The sequence below is a fragment of the Microcaecilia unicolor genome, chromosome 2, assembly GCF_901765095.1.
Source record: "Microcaecilia unicolor chromosome 2, aMicUni1.1, whole genome shotgun sequence".
Lineage (NCBI taxonomy): Eukaryota > Metazoa > Chordata > Amphibia > Gymnophiona > Siphonopidae > Microcaecilia > Microcaecilia unicolor.
In genome coordinates this window covers 550,324,783-550,346,578 of record NC_044032.1, presented here as the reverse complement: position 1 = coordinate 550,346,578, position 21,796 = coordinate 550,324,783, and the positions used below count along the sequence as shown (strand labels likewise).

Genomic DNA, 21,796 nt, shown 5'->3' with positions numbered 1-21,796 from the left:
CTCTGACAAAATTCGAGGCAGCACTCAAAACTCATTTTAGTTGGGCGTTTCATTGTTGATCACAGGACATGGAAGGTCTGCACTTGCAAGTAGCTTCCTATGTTACATTTCCTGTTGATTTGCTGAAATCTTATAGCTCTTTCTCTCTCTTCTGTCTTATATTTTATGAATTTCCTTTTTGATCGAGTCTGTAAATTTCTCTGATGCAGTGGTATAAAGGGCAGTTACAGCAAGTAGAATAAACAAACATGCACATTAATATTTTCCTAAAATCTAATACATCAGTTCCAACCTAAGATTGAGTAACCAATAGAGTACGAGTTGCTGCAACTGGAAAAGCCTTTCTCATCCTTACCAAGTGAGCTTGGGAAAGGACTAGAACCAACAACAAATCTTCCAGTGATGGTCACACAATCGCCATGATGAAACATAGTCTTGAATCCTATGTTGCACATATTCTGGAGCCAACTTACTTGGCCTTAAAGATCTTTATTCCACTCCAGTTCGAATGTTTGTTAATCAGAGGGCAGATACAGTATGATCAGCAGCAAGATGGACGATAGGGAGCAGTGCTGTTAACACCAGGGAATTGACTGGAAAGCGTACAGTCTGAGTTAGTGAGTGACGGCTCAATTGACAAATAGTTTGGGACAGTTTTATGTGATGAAGATAATGGAGAATGAGTTGTATCCTATATTCTCCGAGGACAAGCAGGCTGCTTGTTCTCACGACTGGGTTGACGTCCACGGCAGCCCCCACCAACCGGAACAAAACTTTGCGGGCGGTCCCGCACGCAGGGCACGCCCACCGCGCATGCGCGGCCGTCTTCCCGCCCGTGCGCGACCGTTCCTGCTCAGTCTTTTCTTTTCCGCGCTGGAGAGAGCCGTGTTCGTCTCTCTCTCTGTCAGCCCCGGAAACTGGATTGTGCTTTTGCCGCGAGTTTTTTTCTTCGTTGTTTCTCTGATTGTTTTATTTTGTTTAAAAAAAAAAAAAAAAAAGAGAAAACTTTATTTCCCCTCGTACTTTTAGCGGGGGCGTCTCGTTGCGGCCTTGTGGCTGCGCGGTCGATTTATTTTTCGAGGTGTGATTTTCACCGCCACCATCGACGAGTTTGACTTCGCCAACGTGATTTTTCCGTCGATGTCCTCGAAGGTCCCGAGTGGATTTAAGAAGTGTGGTCGGTGCGGCCGGCATATCTCGCAGACCGACACTCACGCTTGGTGCCTCCAGTGCCTCGGGCCGGAGCACGATACCAAGACGTGCACCTTGTGTCTCGGTTTATGGAAACGGACACAGGTGGCGAGGCAAGTTCTGCGGGACCGTCTTTTTGGAACTTGCATCGGCCCCTCGACGTCAACTTCGACGGCATCGGTGTCGACGGCCGGATCTTCGGTACCGGTACCGATGTCCACGAAATCGGCACCGACCCCAGGAGCACAGGTCCCGTTGGCCCGCCGGTCTTCCGGAGATGGCAGGGGTGAGCGGCCGCGTGGACAATCGGACCCGATCCCTCGAGGCCGAGGGGGATCTACCTCCTCCTCTTCGGTACCGCCCAGCGCCGATGACGGGCACCGAAAAAAGACAAAAAAGCACCGTCATCGGTCGCCCGCGGCGCATGTGGCTACCGGCTCCAGAGATGATTCAACGCCGAGGAAGCGGCAGCACCGGGAGGAGCGTTCCCCCTCGGTGGTAGAGGTATCGCTACGTCAGGACACCAGCACTTCGGTGCCGTCTCCTGGACCTGAACAGCTTCCGGCACCGGCACCTCTACCGGCCCCCTCGCCTTTCCCGACAGCGAGCCTGGACGAGTGCCTTTGAGCCATCCTTCCGGGGATCCTGGAAGGGCTGATGCGCCAGACTGTGCCGTTGATGGAGGCGCCGGCGTACTCTAGCCCGGTGCCGAGGCCTTCGACACCGACGCTGCTTGCGGAGCCGGTCTCGACCGCCATTCAGGTGGATTCCCCGTCAACGTCGATGGAGGGAGTTTCAGCCTCGCCGGCGCGGGAGTCCACCGCTCGACGACGCCATCGAGGACTCGGTGCCTCGAAGTTGAGCCAGGCCCGGTTGAGGTCTGAGCTACAGGAGCTCATGTCCGACACCGAGGAAGAGGCCTCGAGGGGGGAGGAGGAGGACCCCAGATATTTCTCCTCAGAGGAGTCTGTGGGTCTTCCCTCTGACCCCACTCCTTCACCACAGAGGAAGCTCTCGCCACCTGAGAGCCTCTCTTTTGCCTCCTTCGTCAGGGATATGTCTATATGCATTCCCTTCCCCGTGGTCTCTGTGGATGAGCCGAGGGCCGAGATGCTCGAGGTCCTCGACTATCCATCACCACCTAGAGAGTCCTCCACGGTACAGTTGCACAATGTCCTCAAAGAGACACTGCTTCGGAACTGGTTGAGACCTTTGTCTAATCCCACCATCCCCAAGAAAGCGGAGTCCCAATACAGGATCCACTCAGACCCAGAGATAATGCGGCCTCAATTGCCTCATGACTCGGCGGTCGTGGACTCTGCTCTCAAGAGGGCATGGAGTTCGAGGGATACCGCCTCGGCGCCCCGGGGCGGGAGTCTCGCACTCTGGACTCGTTTGGGAGGAAGGCCTACCAATCTTCAATGCTCATGACCCGCATCCAGTCCTACCAGCTCTACACGAGCATACACATGCGGAATAATGTGAAGCAACTGGCGGACCTGGTCGACAAGCTCCCCCCGGAGCAGTCCAGGGCTTTTCAGGAGGTGGTCAGGCAGCTGAAGGCGTGCAGAAAGTTCCTGTCCAGGGGTATATATGACACCTGTGATGTGGCATCTCATGCTGCGGCCCAAGGTATAGTGATGCGCAGGCTCTCATGGCTGCGTGCCTCTGACCTGGATAACCGCACCCAGCATTGGCTGGCCGATGTCCCTTGCCGGGGGGATAATATTTTTGGTGAGAAGGTCGAACAGTTGGTGGACCAACTACATCAGCGGGAAACCGCCCTTGACAAGCTCTCCCACTGGGCGCCTTCAGCATCCACCTCAGCAGGTGGACGTTTTTCCCGGGCCAGGCAGGCTGCGCCCTACGCCTACTACAAGCGTAGGTACACCCAGCCGGCCCGAAGGCCTCATCAGGCACAGGGACAGTCCCAGCGCGCTCGTTCCCGTCAACAGCGTGCGCCTAAGCAGCCCCCGGCGCCTCCACAGCAAAAACCGGGGACGGGTTTTTGACTGGATCCATGGGAACATAGCCGCCACCAAAGTGTCCGTACCGGATGATCTGCCAGTCGGGGGGAGGTTAAAACTTTTTCACCAAAGGTGGCCTCTAATAACCTCCGACCAGTGGGTTCTCCAAATAGTGTGGTGCGGATACGCCCTGAATTTGGCCTCCCCTCCACCAAATTGTCCTCCGGGAGCCCAATCCTTCAGCTCCCAGCAAAAGCAGGTACTTGCAGAGGAACTCTCCGCCCTTCTCAGCGCCAATGCGGTCGAGCCCGTGCCACCCGGGCAGGAAGGGCAGGGATTCTATTCCAGGTACTTCCTTGTGGAAAAGAAAACAGGGGGATGCGCCCCATCCTAGACCTGAGAGGCCTGAACAAATATCTGGTCAAAGAGAAGTTCAGGATGCTTTCCTTGGGCACCCTTCTGCCAATGATTCAGAAAAACGATTGGCTATGTTCCTTGGATTTAAAGGACGCATACACTCACATCCCGATACTGCCAGCTCACAGACAGTATCTCAGATTCCGCCTGGGGACACGGCACTTTCAGTATTGTGTGCTGCCCTTTGGGCTCGCCTCTGCCCCACGGGTGTTCACGAAGTGCCTCGTGGTGGTCGCGGCGTATCTACGCAAGCTGGGAGTGCATGTGTTCCCATATCTCGACGATTGGCTGGTCAAGAACACCTCGGAGGCAGGAGCTCTCCGGTCCATGCAGTGCACTATTCACCTCCTGGAGCTGCTGGGGATTGTGATAAATTACCCAAAGTCCCATCTCCAGCCAGTCCAATCTCTGGAATTCATAGGAGCTCTGCTGAATTCACAGATGGCTCAGGCCTTTCTTCCCGAAGCGAGGGCCCACAACCTCCTGTCCCTCGCTTCCCAGACCAGAGCGTCTCAGCAGGTCACAGCTCGGCAGATGTTGAGACTCCTAGGTCATATGGCCTCCACAGTTCATGTGACTCCCATGGCTCGTCTTCACATGAGATCTGCTCAATGGACCCTAGCTTCCCAGTGGTGCCAGGCCACCGGGAATCTAGAAGATGTCATCCGCCTCTCCATCAGTTGCCGCAATTCACTGCACTGGTGGACCATTCGGACCAATTTGACCCTGGGACGCCCATTCCAAATTCCACAGCCCACGAAAGTGCTGACGACGGATGCATCTCGCCTGGGGTGGGGAGCTCATGTCGATGGGCTTCACACCCAGGGACTGTGGTCCTTCCAGGAACAGGATCTTCAGATCAACCTCCTGGAGCTCCGAGCGGTCTGGAACGCACTGAAGGCTTTCAGAGATCGGCTGTCCTGTCAAATTATCCAAATTCGGACAGACAATCAGGTTGCAATGTATTACATCAACAAGCAGGGGGGCACCGGATCTCGCCCCCTGTGTCAGGAAGCCATCGGGATGTGGCGTTGGGCCTGCCAGTTCGGCATGCTTCTCCAAGCCACATACCTGGCAGGTGTAAACAACAGTCTGGCCGACAGACTGAGCAGAGTCATGCAACCGCACGAGTGGTCGCTCCATTCCAGAGTGGTACGCAAGATCTTCCGAGAGTGGGGCACTCCCTCGGTGGACCTTTTCGCCTCTCAGACCAACCACAAGCTGCCTCTGTTCTGTTCCAGACTACAGGCTCACGGCAGACTAGCGTCGGATGCCTTTCTCCTCCATTGGGGGACCGGCCTCCTGTATGCTTATCCTCCCATACCTTTGGTGGGGAAGACCTTACTGAAGCTCAAGCAAGACCACGGCACCATGATTCTGATAGCGCCTTTTTGGCCCCGCCAGATGTGGTTCCCTCTTCTTCTGGAGTTGTCCTCCGAAGAACCGTGGAGATTGGAGTGTTTTCCGACTCTCATTTCGCAGAACGACGGAGCGCTTCTGCACCCCAACCTTCAGTCTCTGGCTCTCACGGCCTGGATGTTGAGGGCGTAGACTTCGCTTCGTTGGGTCTGTCTGAGGGTGTCTCCCGTGTTTTGCTTGCCTCTAGGAAGGATTCCACTAAAAAGAGTTACTTTTTCAAGTGGAGGAGGTTTGTCGTTTGGTGTGAGAGCAAGGCCCTAGAACCTCGTTCTTGCCCTGCACAGAACCTGCTTGAATACCTTCTGCACTTATCAGAGTCTGGCCTCAAGACCAACTCAGTAAGGAATCACCTTAGTGCGATTAGTGCTTACCATCTCCGTGTAGAGGGTAAAGCTATCTCTGGAGAGCCTTTAGTCGTTCGATTCACGAGAGGCTTGCTTTTGTCAAAGCCCCCTATCAAGCCTCCTGCAGTGTCATGGGATCTCAACGTCGTCCTCACCCAGCTGATGAAACCTCCTTTTGAGCCACTGAATTCATGCCATCTGAAGTACTTGACCTAGAAGGTCATTTTCTTGGTGGCAGTTACTTCAGCTCGTAGGGTAAGTGAGCTTCAAGCCCTGGTAGCTCATGCTCCGTATACTAAATTTCATCATAACAGAGTAGTGCTCCGCACTCACCCTACGTTCCTGCCAAAGGTGGTGTCGGAGTTCCATCTTAACCAGTCAATTGTCTTGCCAACATTCTTTCCCAGACCGCATACCCACCCTGCTGAACGTCAGTTGCACACATTGGACTGCAAGCGAGCTTTGGCCTTCTATCTGGAGCGGACACAGCCCCACAGACAGTCCGCCCAATTGTTTATTTCCTTCGACCCCAATAGAAAGGGGTCGCTGTCGGGAAACGCACCATCTCCAATTGGCTAGCAGATTGCATTTCCTTCACTTACGCCCAGGCTGGGCTGACTCTTGAGGGTCATGTCACGGCTCATAGTGTCAGAGCCATGGCAGCGTCGGTGGCCCACTTGAAGTCAGCCACTATTGAAGAGATTTGCAAGGCTGCGACATGGTCATCTGTCCACACATTCACATCACATTACTGCCTCCAGCAGGATACCCGACGCGACAGTCGGTTCGGGCAGTCGGTGCTGTAGAATCTGTTTGGGGTTTAAATCCAACTCCACCCTCCAGGACCCGAATTTATTCTGGTCAGGCTGCACTCTCAGTTAGTTGTTCTTCGTAGGTCAATTTCTTTTGTACCCTCGCCGTTGCGAGGTTCAATTGACCTGGGTTCTTGTTTTGAGTGAGCCTGAGAGCTAGGGATACCCCAGTCGTGAGAACAAGCAGCCTGCTTGTCCTCGGAGAAAGCGAATGATACATACCTGTAGCAGGTGTTCTCCGAGGACAGCAGGCTGATTGTTCTCACCTACCCTCCCTCCTCCCCTTTGGAGTTGTGTTTTTCTCCTCATTCCTTTGCTTGTCATTCAACTGAGTGGGAACGGTCGCGCACGGGCGGGAAGACGGCCGCGCATGCGCGGTGGGCATGCCCTGCGTGCAGGATCGCCCGCAAAGTTTTGTTCCGGTTGGTGGGGGCTGCCGTGGACGTCAACCCAGTCGTGAGAACAATCAGCCTGCTGTCCTCGGAGAACACCTGCTTACAGGTATGTATCATTCGCTGACATTTAGAAAGGAGAGGTAGGATGATATGGGCTGATAGCTGGAAGGTGAGGATCCAAATTGGGTGTTGAAAAGTAAGAGTGTGAGAATTAGATATAAAGGCAGAATGGAAACAAGTATTTTGTGAAAGAGGAAGAGATGTTTTGAGAGTACAGTCATATTTGTTAGTCATATTTGGGCTCCCTTAAACTTTGATCTCTTAAGCTGACCTAACAGTTCAAAGAAAATTGAGTTGTTTCCTACTGAGCTAGTAATACAATTTTAGTATAAATGTACTTCTTTCCTGTCAAGTCACTGATGCTTGTTTGTGTGTCCAGAGTACACTTTACCTTGTACAGAAGATGTGCCAACTTGTGGTGACAGTTGTGACAAAGTGCTGGCATGCGGAATGCACAGATGCTCGCAAAGGTGTCATCGAGGTCCCTGTGAAACATGCAGACAGGTTAGTCAGGATTCATTTTTCACATAGGCTGCTCTTTTTGTGGCCTTCATGAGGCTGGCATGGTTCTGAAGGAGAGTATGTTGCTTTATTTTTAGTTGCTTTGATGACTGCTACAGAATGGTGAAAAATCCTTGAACAGTGAGAATTTTCACTGGTGTCAACTTAGAATGCTAGAACTTTGGGGCTAATGCAATAAGCTTGCATTCCTAAAGCAAGCATAATACTGAATTTGTGTGTGCTAATGCAGTTCACAAGTTGTATGCACAGTCAACCTGCACAGTACTTGTGCCCTAATCCAGGAGAGCACGTCAGACACATGCACACACAGTTTTGTACTAAGGGCAGCTAGTGCTGTGTACATGTCTGAGCAGAAAAATGCATTGGCGCACATCTGTGCATGTGCTAGAATGCTATTTAGTATTTCTTTTATGTCCCAGAGACCAATCCAGAAACTTGCAGGTTATGTTCATCTACCAGCAGGTGAAGATAGTAGAGCTCTGGCATTCTCTCTATAAGGCATACTATGCAGCAGTCTCCTTCAGTATTCTCTCTCCCTCTCTCAGCAGGTGTATAGACATTTCTCCGAGGACAAGCAGGCTGCTTGTTCTCACGACTGGGTGACGTCCGCGGCAGCCCCCACCAACCGGAAAAAAGCTTCGCGGGACGGTCGGGACGCAGGGCACGCCCACCGCGCATGCGCGGCCGTCTTCCCGCCCGTGCGCGACCGCTCCCGCCAGTTCCTTTTTTTCCGCGACTGGAGAGAGTTGTGCTTTTGCCACTCTCTCTGTTTTCAGCCGCCGGATTTTCTCGATCGCGTTTACGCGGATCGTCGCTTTGCTTCTGGTTACCGTACGGTTCCCCTTTTTGTTTCAAAAAAAAAAAAAAAAAAAAACCTGCGCGTGTGGAGCACGCGCTCCCCTTTTTCCCTCGCTTCTAGCGGGGACGCCACGTTGCGGCCTAGTGGTCGCTCGGTCGTTTCTTTTTCCGTGGTGTGATTCCAGCCACCATTGACGACTTTGACTTCGCCGACGCGATTTTTCCGTCGATGTCCGCGAAGGTCCCGAGTGGATTTAAAAAGTGTGGTCGCTGCGGCCGGCCGATCTCGCAGACCGACACCCACGCTTGGTGCCTCCAGTGCCTCGGGCCGGAGCACAATCTCAAGTCGTGTTCTTTGTGTCTAGGTCTCCGGAAACGGACTCAGGTTGCGAGGCAAGTTCTGCGGGACCGTCTTTTTGGAACTTGCGCCGGCCCCTCGACGTCGACCTCGACGGCATCGGTATCGACGGCCGGTCCTTCGGTACCGGTATCGATGCCCGAGACATCGGCACCGATGGCAGCGACCCCAGGAGAACAGGTCCCGTCGGCCCGCCGGTCCGCCGGTGAGAGTGGGGGGGAGAGGCCGCGTGGGCAATCGGCCCCGGTCACTCCCTCAGCTCGTGGGCCACGGGACCGAACCCTGTGTGACCCGGTACCTCGAGACCGAGGGGGATCGACCTCCTCCTCCTCCATGCCTTCCGGCACCGGTGACGGGCATCGGAAGAAAGATAAGAAGCGCCGTCACCGGTCGCCCTCGGTGCATCCGGATGTCGGAGAGGAGGCGACGCCGAAGCGTCATCGTCGAGAGGAGAGGTCTCCGTCGGTTGTGGAGGTACCGACGTGTCGGGGTTCCGGCACCTCGGTGCTGTCTCCTGGCCCCCAGCAGCTTCCGGCACCAACACCCTTACCGGCCCCACCGCCTTTCCCGGCAGCGGGCCTAGACGAGTGCCTCAGAGCCATCCTTCCGGGGATCACCTCGGCGCCGATGACTGTGGCGCCGGTGAGCTCTAGCCCGGCGCCGGGGCCGTCGACACCGCCGCCGCTTGCGGCGCCGGTCGCGACCGCCACGCAGGTGGAGTCCCCGTCGACGTCGATGGAGGGAGCTCCGTCCCCGCCGGCGCGGGAGTCCACCGCTCGACGACACCGAGACCTCGGTGCCTCGACGTCGAGCCGGGCCCGGTTCAGGACTCAGCTACATGAGCTAATGTCCGATACCGAGGATGAGGACTCGTGGGGGGAAGAGGAGGACCCTAGATATTTCTCCTCAGAGGAGTCTACGGGCCTTCCCTCGGACCCCACGCCTTCACCGGAGAGGAAGCTCTCACCTCCTGAGAGTCTCTCTTTTGCCTCCTTTGTGCGGGATATGTCTATCAGCATTCCCTTCCCCGTGGTCTCTGTGGAAGAGCCGAGGGCCGAGATGCTCGAGGTCCTCGACTATCCATCACCACCTAGAGAGTCCTCCACGGTGCCGCTGCACAATGTCCTAAAGGAGACGCTGCTTCGGAACTGGGTGCGACCATTAACTAACCCCACCATTCCCAAGAAAGCAGAGTCCCAGTACAGGATCCACTCTGACCCAGAGCTCATGCGGCCCCAATTGCCCCATGACTCAGCGGTCGTGGATTCTGCTCTCAAGAGGGCACGGAGTTCGAGGGATACCGCCTCGGCACCCCCGGGGCGGGAGTCTCGCACTCTGGACTCGTTTGGGAGGAAGGCCTACCAATCCTCCATGCTCGTGACCCGCATCCAATCATACCTGCTCTATATGAGCATTCACATGCGGACCTATGTGCAACAACTGGCGGACCTGGTCGAGAAGCTCCCGCCGGAGCAGTCCAGGCCTTATCAGGAGGTGGTCAGGCAGCTGAAGGCGTGCAGAAAGTTCCTGTCCAGGGGTATTTATGACACCTGTGACGTGGCATCTCGTGCTGCGGCCCAAGGTATAGTGATGCGCAGGCTCTCATGGCTGCGCGCCTCTGACCTGGACAACCGCACCCAGCAGAGACTGGCCGACGTCCCTTGCCGGGGGGATAACATTTTTGGTGAGAAGGTCGAGCAGATGGTGGACCAACTGCATCAGCGGGAAACCGCTCTCGACAAGCTCTCCCACCGGGCGCCTTCAGCATCCACCTCCACAGGTGGACGTTTTTCCCGGGCCCGGCAGGCTGCACCCTATTCTTTTGCGAAGCGTAGGTACACCCAGCCGGCCCGAAGGCCTCGTCAGGCACAGGGACAGCCCCAGCGCGCTCGTTCTCGTCAACAGCGTGCGCCTAAGCAGCCCCCTGCGCCTCCACAGCAAAAGCCGGGGATGGGCTTTTGACTGGATCCATGGGAACATAGCCGCCCTACAAGTGTCCGTACCGGACGATCTGCCGGTCGGAGGGAGGTTAAAATTTTTTCACCAAAGGTGGCCTCTCATAACCTCCGACCAGTGGGTTCTCCAAATAGTGCGGTGCGGATACGCCCTGAATTTGGCCTCCCTGCCTCCAAATTGCCCTCCGGGAGCTCAGTCTTTCAGCTCCCGCCACAAGCAGGTACTTGCAGAGGAACTCTCCGCCCTTCTCAGCGCCAATGCGGTCGAGCCCGTACCACCCGGGCAGGAAGGGCAGGGATTCTATTCCAGGTACTTCCTTGTGGAAAAGAAAACAGGGGGGATGCGTCCCATCCTAGACCTGAGAGGCCTGAACAAATTCCTGGTCAAAGAAAAGTTCAGGATGCTTTCCTTGGGCACCCTTCTGCCAATGATTCAGAAAAACGATTGGCTATGTTCCCTGGATTTAAAGGACGCATACACTCACATCCCGATACTGCCAGCTCACAGACAGTATCTCAGATTCCGCCTGGGCGCACGGCACTTTCAGTATTGTGTGCTGCCCTTTGGGCTCGCCTCTGCCCCACGAGTGTTTACAAAGTGCCTCGTGGTGGTGGTGGCGGTGGCGTATCTACGCAAGCTGGGAGTGCACGTGTTCCCATATCTCGACGATTGGCTGGTCAAGAGCACCTCGGAGGCAGGAGCCCTCCGGTCCATGCAGTGCACTATTCAACTTCTGGAGCTGCTGGGGTTTGTGATCAATTACCCAAAGTCCCATCTCCAGCCTACTCAGTCTCTGGAATTCATAGGAGCGCTGCTGAATACCCAGACGGCTCAGGCCTACCTTCCCGAAGCGAGGGCTACCAATCTCTTGGCCCTGGCTTCGCAGACCAGAGCGTCTCAGCAGATCACAGCTCGGCAGATGTTGAGACTTCTGGGTCATATGGCCTCCACAGTTCATGTGACTCCCATGGCTCGTCTTCACATGAGATCTGCTCAATGGACCCTAGCTTCCCAGTGGTTTCAAGCCACCGGGAATCTAGAAGATGTCATCCGCCTCTCCACCAGTTGCCGCACTTCACTGCTCTGGTGGACCATCCGGACCAATTTGACCCTGGGACGTCCATTCCAAATTCCGCAGCCCACGAAAGTGCTGACGACGGATGCATCTCGCCTGGGGTGGGGAGCCCATGTCGATGGGCTTCACACCCAGGGTCTCTGGTCCCTCCAGGAAAAGGATCTGCAGATCAACCTCCTGGAGCTCCGAGCGATCTGGAACGCACTGAAGGCTTTCAGAGATCGGCTGTCCTGCCAAATTATCCAAATTCGGACAGACAATCAGGTTGCAATGTATTACGTCAACAAGCAGGGGGGCACCGGATCTCGCCCCCTGTGTCAGGAGGCCGTCGGGATGTGGCGTTGGGCGTGTCAGTTCGGCATGCTCCTCCAAGCCACGTACCTGGCAGGCGTAAACAACAGTCTGGCCGACAGACTGAGCAGAGTATTGCAACCGCACGAGTGGTCTCTCCATGCCAGAGTGGTACGCAAGATCTTCCGAGCGTGGGGCACCCCCTCGGTGGACCTTTTCGCCTCTCAGACCAACCACAAGCTGCCTCTGTTCTGTTCCAGACTTCAGGCACACGGCAGGCTAGCGTCGGACGCCTTTCTCCTTCATTGGGGGACCGGCCTCCTGTATGCTTATCCTCCCATACCTTTGGTGGGGAAGACCTTACTGAAGCTCAAGCAAGACCGCGGCACCATGATTCTGATAGCGCCCTTTTGGCCCCGTCAGATCTGGTTCCCTCTTCTTCTGGAGTTGTCCTCAGAAGAACCGTGGAGATTGGAGTGTTTTCCGACTCTCATTTCGCAGAACGACGGAGCGTTGCTGCACCCCAACCTTCAATCCCTGGCTCTCACGGCCTGGATGTTGAGGGCGTAGACTTCGCTGCGTTGGGTCTGTCTGAGGGTGTCTCCCGGGTCTTGCTTGCCTCTAGGAAGGATTCCACTAAAAAGAGTTACTTTTTCAAGTGGAGGAGGTTTGTCGTTTGGTGTGAGAGCAAGGCCCTAGAACCTCGTTCTTGCCCTGCACAGAACCTGCTTGAATACCTTCTGCACTTATCAGAGTCTGGCCTCAAGACCAACTCAGTAAGGAATCACCTTAGTGCGATTAGTGCTTACCATTATCGTGTGGAAGGTAAAGCCATCTCTGGAGAGCCTTTAGTCGTTCGATTCATGCGAGGCTTGCTTTTGTCAAAGCCCCCTATCAAGCCTCCTACAGTGTCATGGGATCTCAATGTCGTTCTCACCCAGCTGATGAAACCTCCTTTTGAGCCACTGAATTCCTGCCATCTGAAGTACTTGACCTGGAAGGTCATTTTCTTGGTGGCAGTTACTTCAGCTCGTAGGGTCAGTGAGCTTCAAGCCCTGGTTGCTCATGCTCCGTATACCAAATTTCATCACAACAGAGTAGTGCTCCGCACCCACCCAAAGTTCCTGCCGAAGGTGGTATCGGAGTTCCATCTTAACCAGTCAATTGTCTTGCCAACATTCTTCCCCAGGCCGCATACCCGCCCTGCTGAACGTCAGTTGCACACATTGGACTGCAAGAGAGCATTGGCCTTCTACTTGGAGCGGACACAGCCCCACAGACAGTCCGCCCAATTGTTTATTTCTTTCGACCCTAACAGGCTAGGGGTCGCTGTCGGGAAACGCACCATCTCCAATTGGCTAGCAGATTGCATTTCCTTCACTTACGCCCAGGCTGGGCTGACTCTTGAGGGTCATGTCACGGCTCATAGTGTCAGAGCCATGGCAGCGTCGGTGGCCCACTTGAAGTCAGCCACTATTGAAGAGATCTGCAAGGCTGCGACGTGGTCATCTGTCCACACATTCACATCTCATTACTGCCTCCAGCAGGATACCCGACGCGACAGTCGGTTCGGGCAGTCGGTGCTGCAGAATCTGTTTGGGGTGTAAATCCAACTCCACCCTCCAGGACCCGAATTTATTCTGGTCAGGCTGCACTCTCAGTTAGTTGTTCTTCGTAGGTCAATTTCTGTTGTTCCCTCGCCGTTGCGAGGTTCAATTGACCTGGGTTCTTGTTTTGAGTGAGCCTGAGAGCTAGGGATACCCCAGTCGTGAGAACAAGCAGCCTGCTTGTCCTCGGAGAAAGGGTATGATACATACCTGTAGCAGGTGTTCTCCGAGGACAGCAGGCTGATTGTTCTCACCTACCCTCCCTCCTCCCCTTTGGAGTTGTGTGTTTCATCTTTTGCTAGTCATTCAACTGGCGGGAGCGGTCGCGCACGGGCGGGAAGACGGCCGCGCATGCGCGGTGGGCGTGCCCTGCGTCCCGACCGTCCCGCGAAGCTTTTTTCCGGTTGGTGGGGGCTGCCGCGGACGTCACCCAGTCGTGAGAACAATCAGCCTGCTGTCCTCGGAGAACACCTGCTACAGGTATGTATCATACCCTATCCTGTGCAGCCCTGTGTAGTACTGGATCCTGTACTGTCCCTTGAGTTCAGTTGAGCTGGGGGGTGGGGTTGTCGGGGTTCCAGTCTGCTTCTGGTGCAGGAGTGCGTGCCACACTCGATTTCAAGCAGTGCTTCGGTGGGCTAGGAATCTTTCAGCACCAGTTTGGGTGATTTCATGTGCCCTCTGCCTACAGTTATCCTCCGAGAGCTCCAGACTGTAAGCGTTCTTTCACTTTCTTTTTGTGTTGTGACGGCAGCACCCGTGGAGACTGTTCAACGCTTCTGCTCTTGCTGTGACAGCTGGCAGTGAGCAGCATGGAGCTATTCTGCCTGCAGTCCGGCCTCTTCCAGGCCTCCTCCCACCAAATTGGGTTTATCTGCTGCCACAGGGGGTTCAGAAGGCTACGGGAATGTTTTTGGTGGGCTCCTCGATGCCTCTCTTATAGTGTTCATTGGCAATAGCCATCTTTTGATTTGACGGCTCATCCTTCCGCAGCTGAGCCTGTGCAGTGACTGTCTCAGTCAGTGAGTAATTTTTCTGGGGTCAGCTTGCAGGGGAGTGGATCTTTCTTAAGAGATGTGAACCAATATTCCTTGAATATTCCTTTTTCATCTGAATTTGTGCTTATGTACCAAGCTTTTTTGCTGAAGACCCCTGTCCTCTCCGATCTTTCCAGCCCCCACAGGGACAATTTCTGGGTTGCAGTCTAAGCATCCCTCTTTGGAGGGGCAAAGCGAGCTTGATGAGGTCTCCTTGCCTTCAGAAAATGGCTCTGATGTGCCTTTTTCTGGGACTTCTTGCCACTCACTGTCAATTTGGAGAAAAGTGAGATCCCTTCTGAGGAGGGTGATGATCCTACTGTGTGTAGGCTATTTTGTAAGGAGGAGCGTCCTTCTCCGATCACTAAGTTTCTAGAGGTCCTTAACATTGAGTCACCTGAACCTCTTGGTTCAGAGGCGACCTTACATACAATGATATCTGGCACTAAAAGACCACCTAAGGCTTAGTCTTGTGACCATCTGGTGGTTTCAACTGTTCAAACTTTAGAGTGGTCTCTCCCTGCCAACCCCTTTTGGCACAAATGCTGTTCTCACTGGCTGGGGAGCACATTGTTTGGGTCAGGTGGCCCAAGGTCTTTGGACTTGGGTGGCAGTGTCTTGGTCGATCAGCTGCCTAGAATTGAGGGCCATCAGACATACCTTGCTGACATTCTCATCCCTCCTGCAGGGCAAGGCCGTTCAGGTCCTGTTCAAAAATGTGACAGTGGCCAGTGTCAACAGGCAGGGTGGCACAAAGTGTTCCTCTGGCTCATGAGGTTCCTCTGCTCCACCAGTGGGCAGAGTCACCTGACCCTGCTCTCGGTAGCCCACATTGCTGACACTCGGAATGTTCAGGTGGACTACTTCAGCAGGATTTGGGAGAATGGTAGCTCTCCAAGGAGGCATATCTTCAAATATGGTCAAAGTGGGATCCCATAGTCCTGGACCCGATGGCCACAAGGGCCAATGCAAAGACATCCAGGTTCTTCAGCCATTAGAGGGAGATCGGTGCAGAGGCCATAGATGCTCTTCTCCAACCTTGGCTGGATTATTCTTTCCTCTGTTTTCTCTCCGTGGCTGATAGGCAGGTTCTCAAAAGGATAGCTCTTCATTGGGGCCCAGTGGTTCTGGTGGTGTTGGACTGGCCCAGGAGACCTCGGTATGCAGATCAACAGCCCTATTAAGTTTCCCTCTGAGGGGTCTCTTGTGCCAAGGTCCGGTGCAGATGGAGGATCCCCCCCTGCTTTTGTTCTTACGACCTGGTTCATGAGAGGTCAAAATTGAGGAAGAATGATTATCGGTACAATGTCATTGCTACTCTCTTTAGGCCTGGAAGCATTTGACTTTTGTAGCTTATGCAAGGGTCTGGTGCACCTTTTGAATCTTGGTGTGCTCCCAGAGTTTTGCAGGTCCCAGGACACATGCCAGAGCCACGATCCGGATTTTCAAAGAACTCAAGGCTGACCCCTTTTTGAAACCTTCCTGCATTCTTGAGTTCTTTGAAAATCCAGGTCGTGGCTCTGGCATGCGTCCTGGGCCACCTGCAAAACTCATCCCTGGTAGCGCATCCAGATGTGATTCGTTTTCTTAGGGGAGTTGACCACTTGCAGCCTTCGAGGCAGGCGATTTGTCCTTGGAACTTGAATCTAGTTCTCTGTGCCTCCCAGCAGTCTCCTCACTCTGCTGCTCCCCAGTATCTCTCCACACTCGTCCTTCCCTACACCCCTTCCCGTGCACGCCGCTCCATGGATAAATCCTTCTTATCTGTTCCCTTCTCCACTACTGCCATCTCCAGACTTCGCGCCTTCTGTCTCGCTGCACCCTACTCCTGGAATAAACTTCCTGAGCCCCTACGTCTTGCCCCTTCTTTGGCCACCTTTAAATCTAGACTGAAAGCCCACCTCTTTAACATTGCTTTTGACTCATAACCACTTGTAACCACTCACCTCCACCTACCCTTCTCTCCTCCTTCCTGTACACATTAATTGATTTGATTTGCTTACTTTATTTTTTGTCTATTAGATTGTAAGCTCTTTGAGCAGGGACTGTCTTCTATGTTTGTGCAGCGCTGCGTACACCTTGTAGCGCTATAGAAATGCTAAATAGTAGTAGTAGTAGTAGTAGTAAAGATCTCACTCTCAAGGCAGTGTTTTTTGTGGCAATTACTTTGGCCACGAGGGTGTTGGAGATGCAGGCATTGTCATGCAGAGACCCCCTTCTTGTGTTAGGAACCATTAGGACTGTTCCATCCTTTAACGTGCTTTCTGCATTCCATCTGAATCAGCTGCTTTCTGTCCCTCCATTTCGAAGGGAGGATTAGCCGGAGGAGTTTCATTCACTCTGGGGTTTAGATGTTTGCAGGATTCTTATCATGTTAATAATATTTTATGTTATATTTTTGTTAATTGATAGTTTTGTTTTACATTGGCATGTGTGTTTTTATGGAAACCGCGTAGTTTATAGGCAGGTTAGAAATGTTTAAAATAAATATCTCAAGGTAACTAATGGATTCAAGCATCTAATTGTCTTTTTGTGTTGTGTTCTGGCCACAAAAAAGGCAACCAGGCTTAGAAAGCTATCATCGCTTGGTGACTCAAGTAAGCCATTTTGTGTACTTGATAAGGGTCCGTCTTTGAGTATTGAGGCGTGTTGTATGAGGGCACAGACTACATCCTTTTACTGAGATACAATCTATCTGCATTGACGAAATCTGCAGGTCTGCGACTTGGTCCTCTCCTCACACTTTTGTGAGGCATTATTGGTTGGATGTGTTCAGGGGGATTCAGCTTTCAGAGCTTCAGCCCTTTCTGCAGGGATTACATTATTGCACCCAGCTTGAGGGATTGCTTTTGTACATCCCACATGTCTCTGGATTAATCTGTGGGACATAATGAGAGGAAAAATTAGTTCTTACGTGACAATTTTTTTCTTTCTTTAGTCCCCACAGATCAATTCAGAGGTTCCCCCTTTGGATTCTATACCTTTTTGCTTGACTACTTATAAAAGTTCTAGTCTCGAGAAGACTAGAGGATATGTTTGTTTGCAGGCACAATTTAACAAAAAAAAAAAAAAGGCAAGGCATGTTAATTAGGCATACACTTTTACATGGTGCAGAATTTGGCAGCTCAGAGTTGGTCCTCTGACATACTTGCTTTGGCACTGTTTGTTTCTTTCGCACCTCTGCATGATTCATTCCTTTCTAGTTGGCTGTTTAAGAGGCAGAAGATTTCTATTCTCCTATTTCTGTTCCTTAGTGCTTTGTTATCAAGAGAATTGACGAAGAGGCACTGTATGCCTTATGGTAGAACTCTGGAGTTCTCTCTACTCTACCTATTGAAAGATGGACATATCCTGCAAGTTTCTGGATTGATTTGTTGGGACTGAAAGATGGACATAACCTGCAAGTTTCTGGATTGATTTGTTGGGACTAAAAGATGGACATAACCTGCAAGTCTCTGGATTGATTTATTGGGACTAAAGGAAAGAAAATGATTGGGTAAAAACTAATTTTTCCATAAAAGTTTTACAGTACTGATTATATACCAATATTTATGCACATGGACTGATGTGTGCCAATACTTTTTTTTGTGGACAGCTATAGCAGCCGCAGGCACCAATATAGGCACTAAACATGATAGAAATTACCCCTTCCTGGACAAAATGAAGGCATTTGCCCAATATTAAGGATGCTCAGCACCCACAGAGCAGCCCTTATTTCAGAACTGTTTGTATGCTCCCAGCCCATCTCTTCCAGCACATCTCCCCTGTTCAGTCTTTTTTTATTTTTTAGTCTTGTTACCCATGCTTTTCACAGAGGCCATGAAACGTTCTGGGTCCTTATGCTCATAGCAAGAAAAGCAAATCAGAAGAATGAGCTAACCCTTCCACGCCTCCTCAGACGTGACGTTAAAGTTTGAGGACAATGCTTCTGTGCACGTCTCTGCATCAGTGCAGAATAGCTAATGGCCTCATTACTGCAGATTTTAATATGCAGTGTGCTGTTAATCTAACACAGTTTTTTGCAGGGTTAGCTTTAGTTCACTAAAACTGTGCACTAAAGCAGTGCATGCCCTTCGCAAAATCTTGCACTCTTTACTGCATTAGCCCCTTTGTTATAAAAATGACTTCTAAGTGCTGCTTGTTCTGGCTGTTAGGTCCGTGTCTTTTGCAACTATGATTTTTTAATAAATCAGTTTTTCCGTTTTCTTTCTCTCCTTTATTTGCGGAACAATACATTTGTCAACATTTTTAACCTTATTGTACTTTTTAAGATTTGCTGCTTGAGGATCTTCTCCACTTCAGGATGGTAGTTTTCAACCTAGTCCTCCGTACACACCTAGCTAGTAAGATGTTTTTGGGATATCCACAATGAATATGCATGAGAGATTTACATACAGTGGAGGTAGTGCATGGAGATCTCTTGCATATTTATTGTGGGAATCTTGGAAAATTAAACTGACTGGGGGTGTCCCAAGGACTAGGTTGAGAATTTCTGCCTTAGGAAAACAGCTTTATCCTCTTAGTGTTGGTACAATGTAAACTGACAGTTATACACTTGTTCTTCCTGGAAGCCTTTCTGTCATTTTTCTCAAGTCATAAAATTCAGGTTCTTCTCTAAAGGTAGATCTTTAGAGGTAGAAGTGGTTCCATGGACCGGAGAAGGGCAGCTTTGATCTCTTCACAAAAATGCTGAGAGGGAGTTGGAAATGGGCAGGTAAGCCTTACCTCAGTGGTGGGAACATCGAGATCCTGTTGAAGGAAAGGATGATGAACTATCTACAGTCCAGTAGGTTGCAAGGTCCAGAACAGTACAGATTTAACAGAGAGATCTTATTGAGCAAACTGAGTGTTTCAATTTGGGTGACTAGAGAATTAGAGCAAAGGCATGTGCTGGATTTCATTAAATCTTTAGATTCTCTTTCACTTCGGAGGCTCATAAACAAATTGAGCAGCCTGGAGAACTGTCCTAATAGAACAGGATTAGAAATTGGTTGATTGTCGGATAGTGATAAATTGAATGCTCTAGAGGAGAGAGGGACGCGTAAGAGATTGGTCTGTTTGATATCTTTGTGGGTGATAAACTACCGAGAGATTAGAAAGCAGGTTAGCCTTTTTTCCAGATTACATGAAGATCTGAAGCAAAGTGGATGCTGCCCCCCCCCCCCCCCCTTTGTGCGAATAGACAAATTGAGATGTGATCTAGGAAAGCTTGGCTTGGGAACTGGTCAAATGCTTGGCTGTTAAGCTTCAGTGCAAAAAAGTGTAAAGGAATGCATTTGTCATACAGAAATGTAATGGCAGATTTAATTAGTATGTGATGGGGTATAGGAGGAGAGACTATAGGTAAATCATGAAAGATTAATGTTACAAGAAATTTCTGTTAAGTGGATCAAACAGTAGAGGGGTATCAAATATAATTTCTCTTGTTCATTTTGTAAATGAGCATTTGCTTTGAAACTTGCTAGAATATGCAGCCATTTTTTTTCCCTTGAAGATTTATAATAAATATTTTGGACAGTAATATAAAATTGAGAAACTTGTGGAACGAGTAGAAATGTGGTATTTTTTAAGTCGAGACTTCAAATGAGGTGACATTTGGTTCCTGGTTGTCTTGGTCTTGGAATCTGGTGTGTAGGATTCTTTTTTTTATTTCTAGTACAGAGAAGATGATTAGGCAAACTGGAAGCTGTGAATGACCTTTTGCAGCAGCTAGAAGCGTAGTTGCTAAATAAGGGACCTTGTGGATGAGTAGCAGTAAGGCCTAACCAGAATGAAATTGGCAGGAGCTGATTTACCATGAGATATAGAAGGTAAGGAACCTTTGAGGTAAAAATTGATTCTTCTCTGTCATTAGGGTTAGATATCCACCTTGGTTAGATTATCACTTTTAGGGGCATAACTGTTGTATCAGTCTGACTTAATTTAGGGTCCTGATCACAGTAACCCAGGCTATGATATTGAGTAGGATCACTGTAATGAGATATATTATGGATTCTCCGAGGACAAGCAGGCTGCTTGTTCTCACTGATGGGTTGACGTCCTCGGCAGCCCCCTCCATCGGAAAGTTTACTAGCAAAGGCCTTTGCTAGTCCTCGCGCGCCCCTGCGCACCTCGCATGCGCGGCCGTCTTCCCGCCCGAAACCGGCTCGAGCCGGCCAGTCTTCTTTCGTCCGCACTCGGTACGGTTGTGTTACGCCGTTCGTGCCCCAGAGAGTCGACCTCGCGCGTCCTTTTCGACGTGTTTTTGTCCTTTTTTTCCTTGAAAAAGTTCGGGAAGCGCTCCGGTAGTGTTCCGGAAGACCCTTTCGGGTTTTCTGCCCTTCCCGTATTTCTCAGTTTTTGCCCCGTAAGTTTTCTTTCGTTGTCGGGGTAGGCCTCTTTTGGCCTCGGTCGAGATTTTTCTCCCTCTAAATTTTGGTGCTTCAATTTTCGCCATTTCGGCTTTTGATTTCGCTGGCGTGATTTTTCCGCCCATGACATCGAAGCCTTCCAGCGGCTTCAAGAAGTGCACCCAGTGCGCCCGGGTAATCTCGCTCACTGATAGGCACTCTGCGTGTCTTCAGTGTCTAGGGGCCCAGCACCGCCCTCAGAACTGCAGTCTGTGTTCCCTGTTACAAAGGCGGACTCAGGTAGCGAGATTAGCCCAGTGGAACGTTTTGTTCTCGGGCTCTTCGTCGGCATCGGCACCGGAGGCATCGAGTGCATCGACGTCGTCAGCGTCCGGACCATCTTCCTTGGCTGCCGCTCCATCGACTGCATCGAGGCATCGGACCTCTGCATCGGCGCCGAGGCATCGGGCGACTGTATCGACGTCGGTGGTACCGAGACTTCGTCTGCTGATGTCGTCGGACGGAGGTGCATCGTCAGGAGTGCAGGTGAGGGCTGTCCATTCCCCTGCTGGTGGCGGTGAGCCTTCGGGTGGGTCTCCTCCTACCCTGAGGGCTCCTGCGGTACAGCCCCCCCGGGATCGACCCTCTTCGGTCTCGGCCCCGAGGAAGCGACGGATGGATTCTACGTCCTCCTCGTCGGTGCCGGGGAGCTCCGGTGACATGCTTCGGAAGAAGTCGAAGAAGCATCGACACCGGTCTCCTCCCCATGTCGGCACCGAGAGCTCTGGGTCGCCGAGGGATTCGGCACCCAGCAGGCATCGGCACCGAGATGACCGCTCACCCTCTGTTCAGGAGGTGTCGATGCGCTCCACTCTGGACAGCCCGGAACAGCCTCCTCGCCCGGAACAGGTTCTGACGTCGACGCCTGCATCGGCCTCTCAGCCTTTCTCTGCAGCCGCTCTAAACGAGAGCCTCCGGGCCGTTCTCCCAGAGATTCTGGGAGAGCTGTTGCGCCCTACCCCTCCGGTACCGGCGGTGCTTGCGCCTCCGGTACCGTCGAGCGTGGCGCCGGCTGGCCCATCGCCCAGGTTGAGGTCCCCGACGTCGGAACCGCGTGCGGTGCCGACCGCGGCCACCTCCCAGGAAGGCTCCCCGACTACGTCGGCGGAGGGAGCTTCGCCGATGCGGGCGAGGGAGTCTACCTCTCGACGCCCCCAC

General features: G+C 52.2%; 1 protein-coding gene across 1 annotated transcript in view; it reads left to right on the top strand.

Moving 5' to 3' along the window:
* Positions 1–21,796, top strand: part of NFXL1 (nuclear transcription factor, X-box binding like 1) — a 259,254-nt gene that overhangs the window by 60,763 nt on the left and 176,695 nt on the right. Inside the window, 1 exon segment of the mRNA XM_030191351.1 lies at positions 6,985–7,109. Within this exon segment, the coding sequence (XP_030047211.1) occupies positions 6,985–7,109 (125 nt within the window).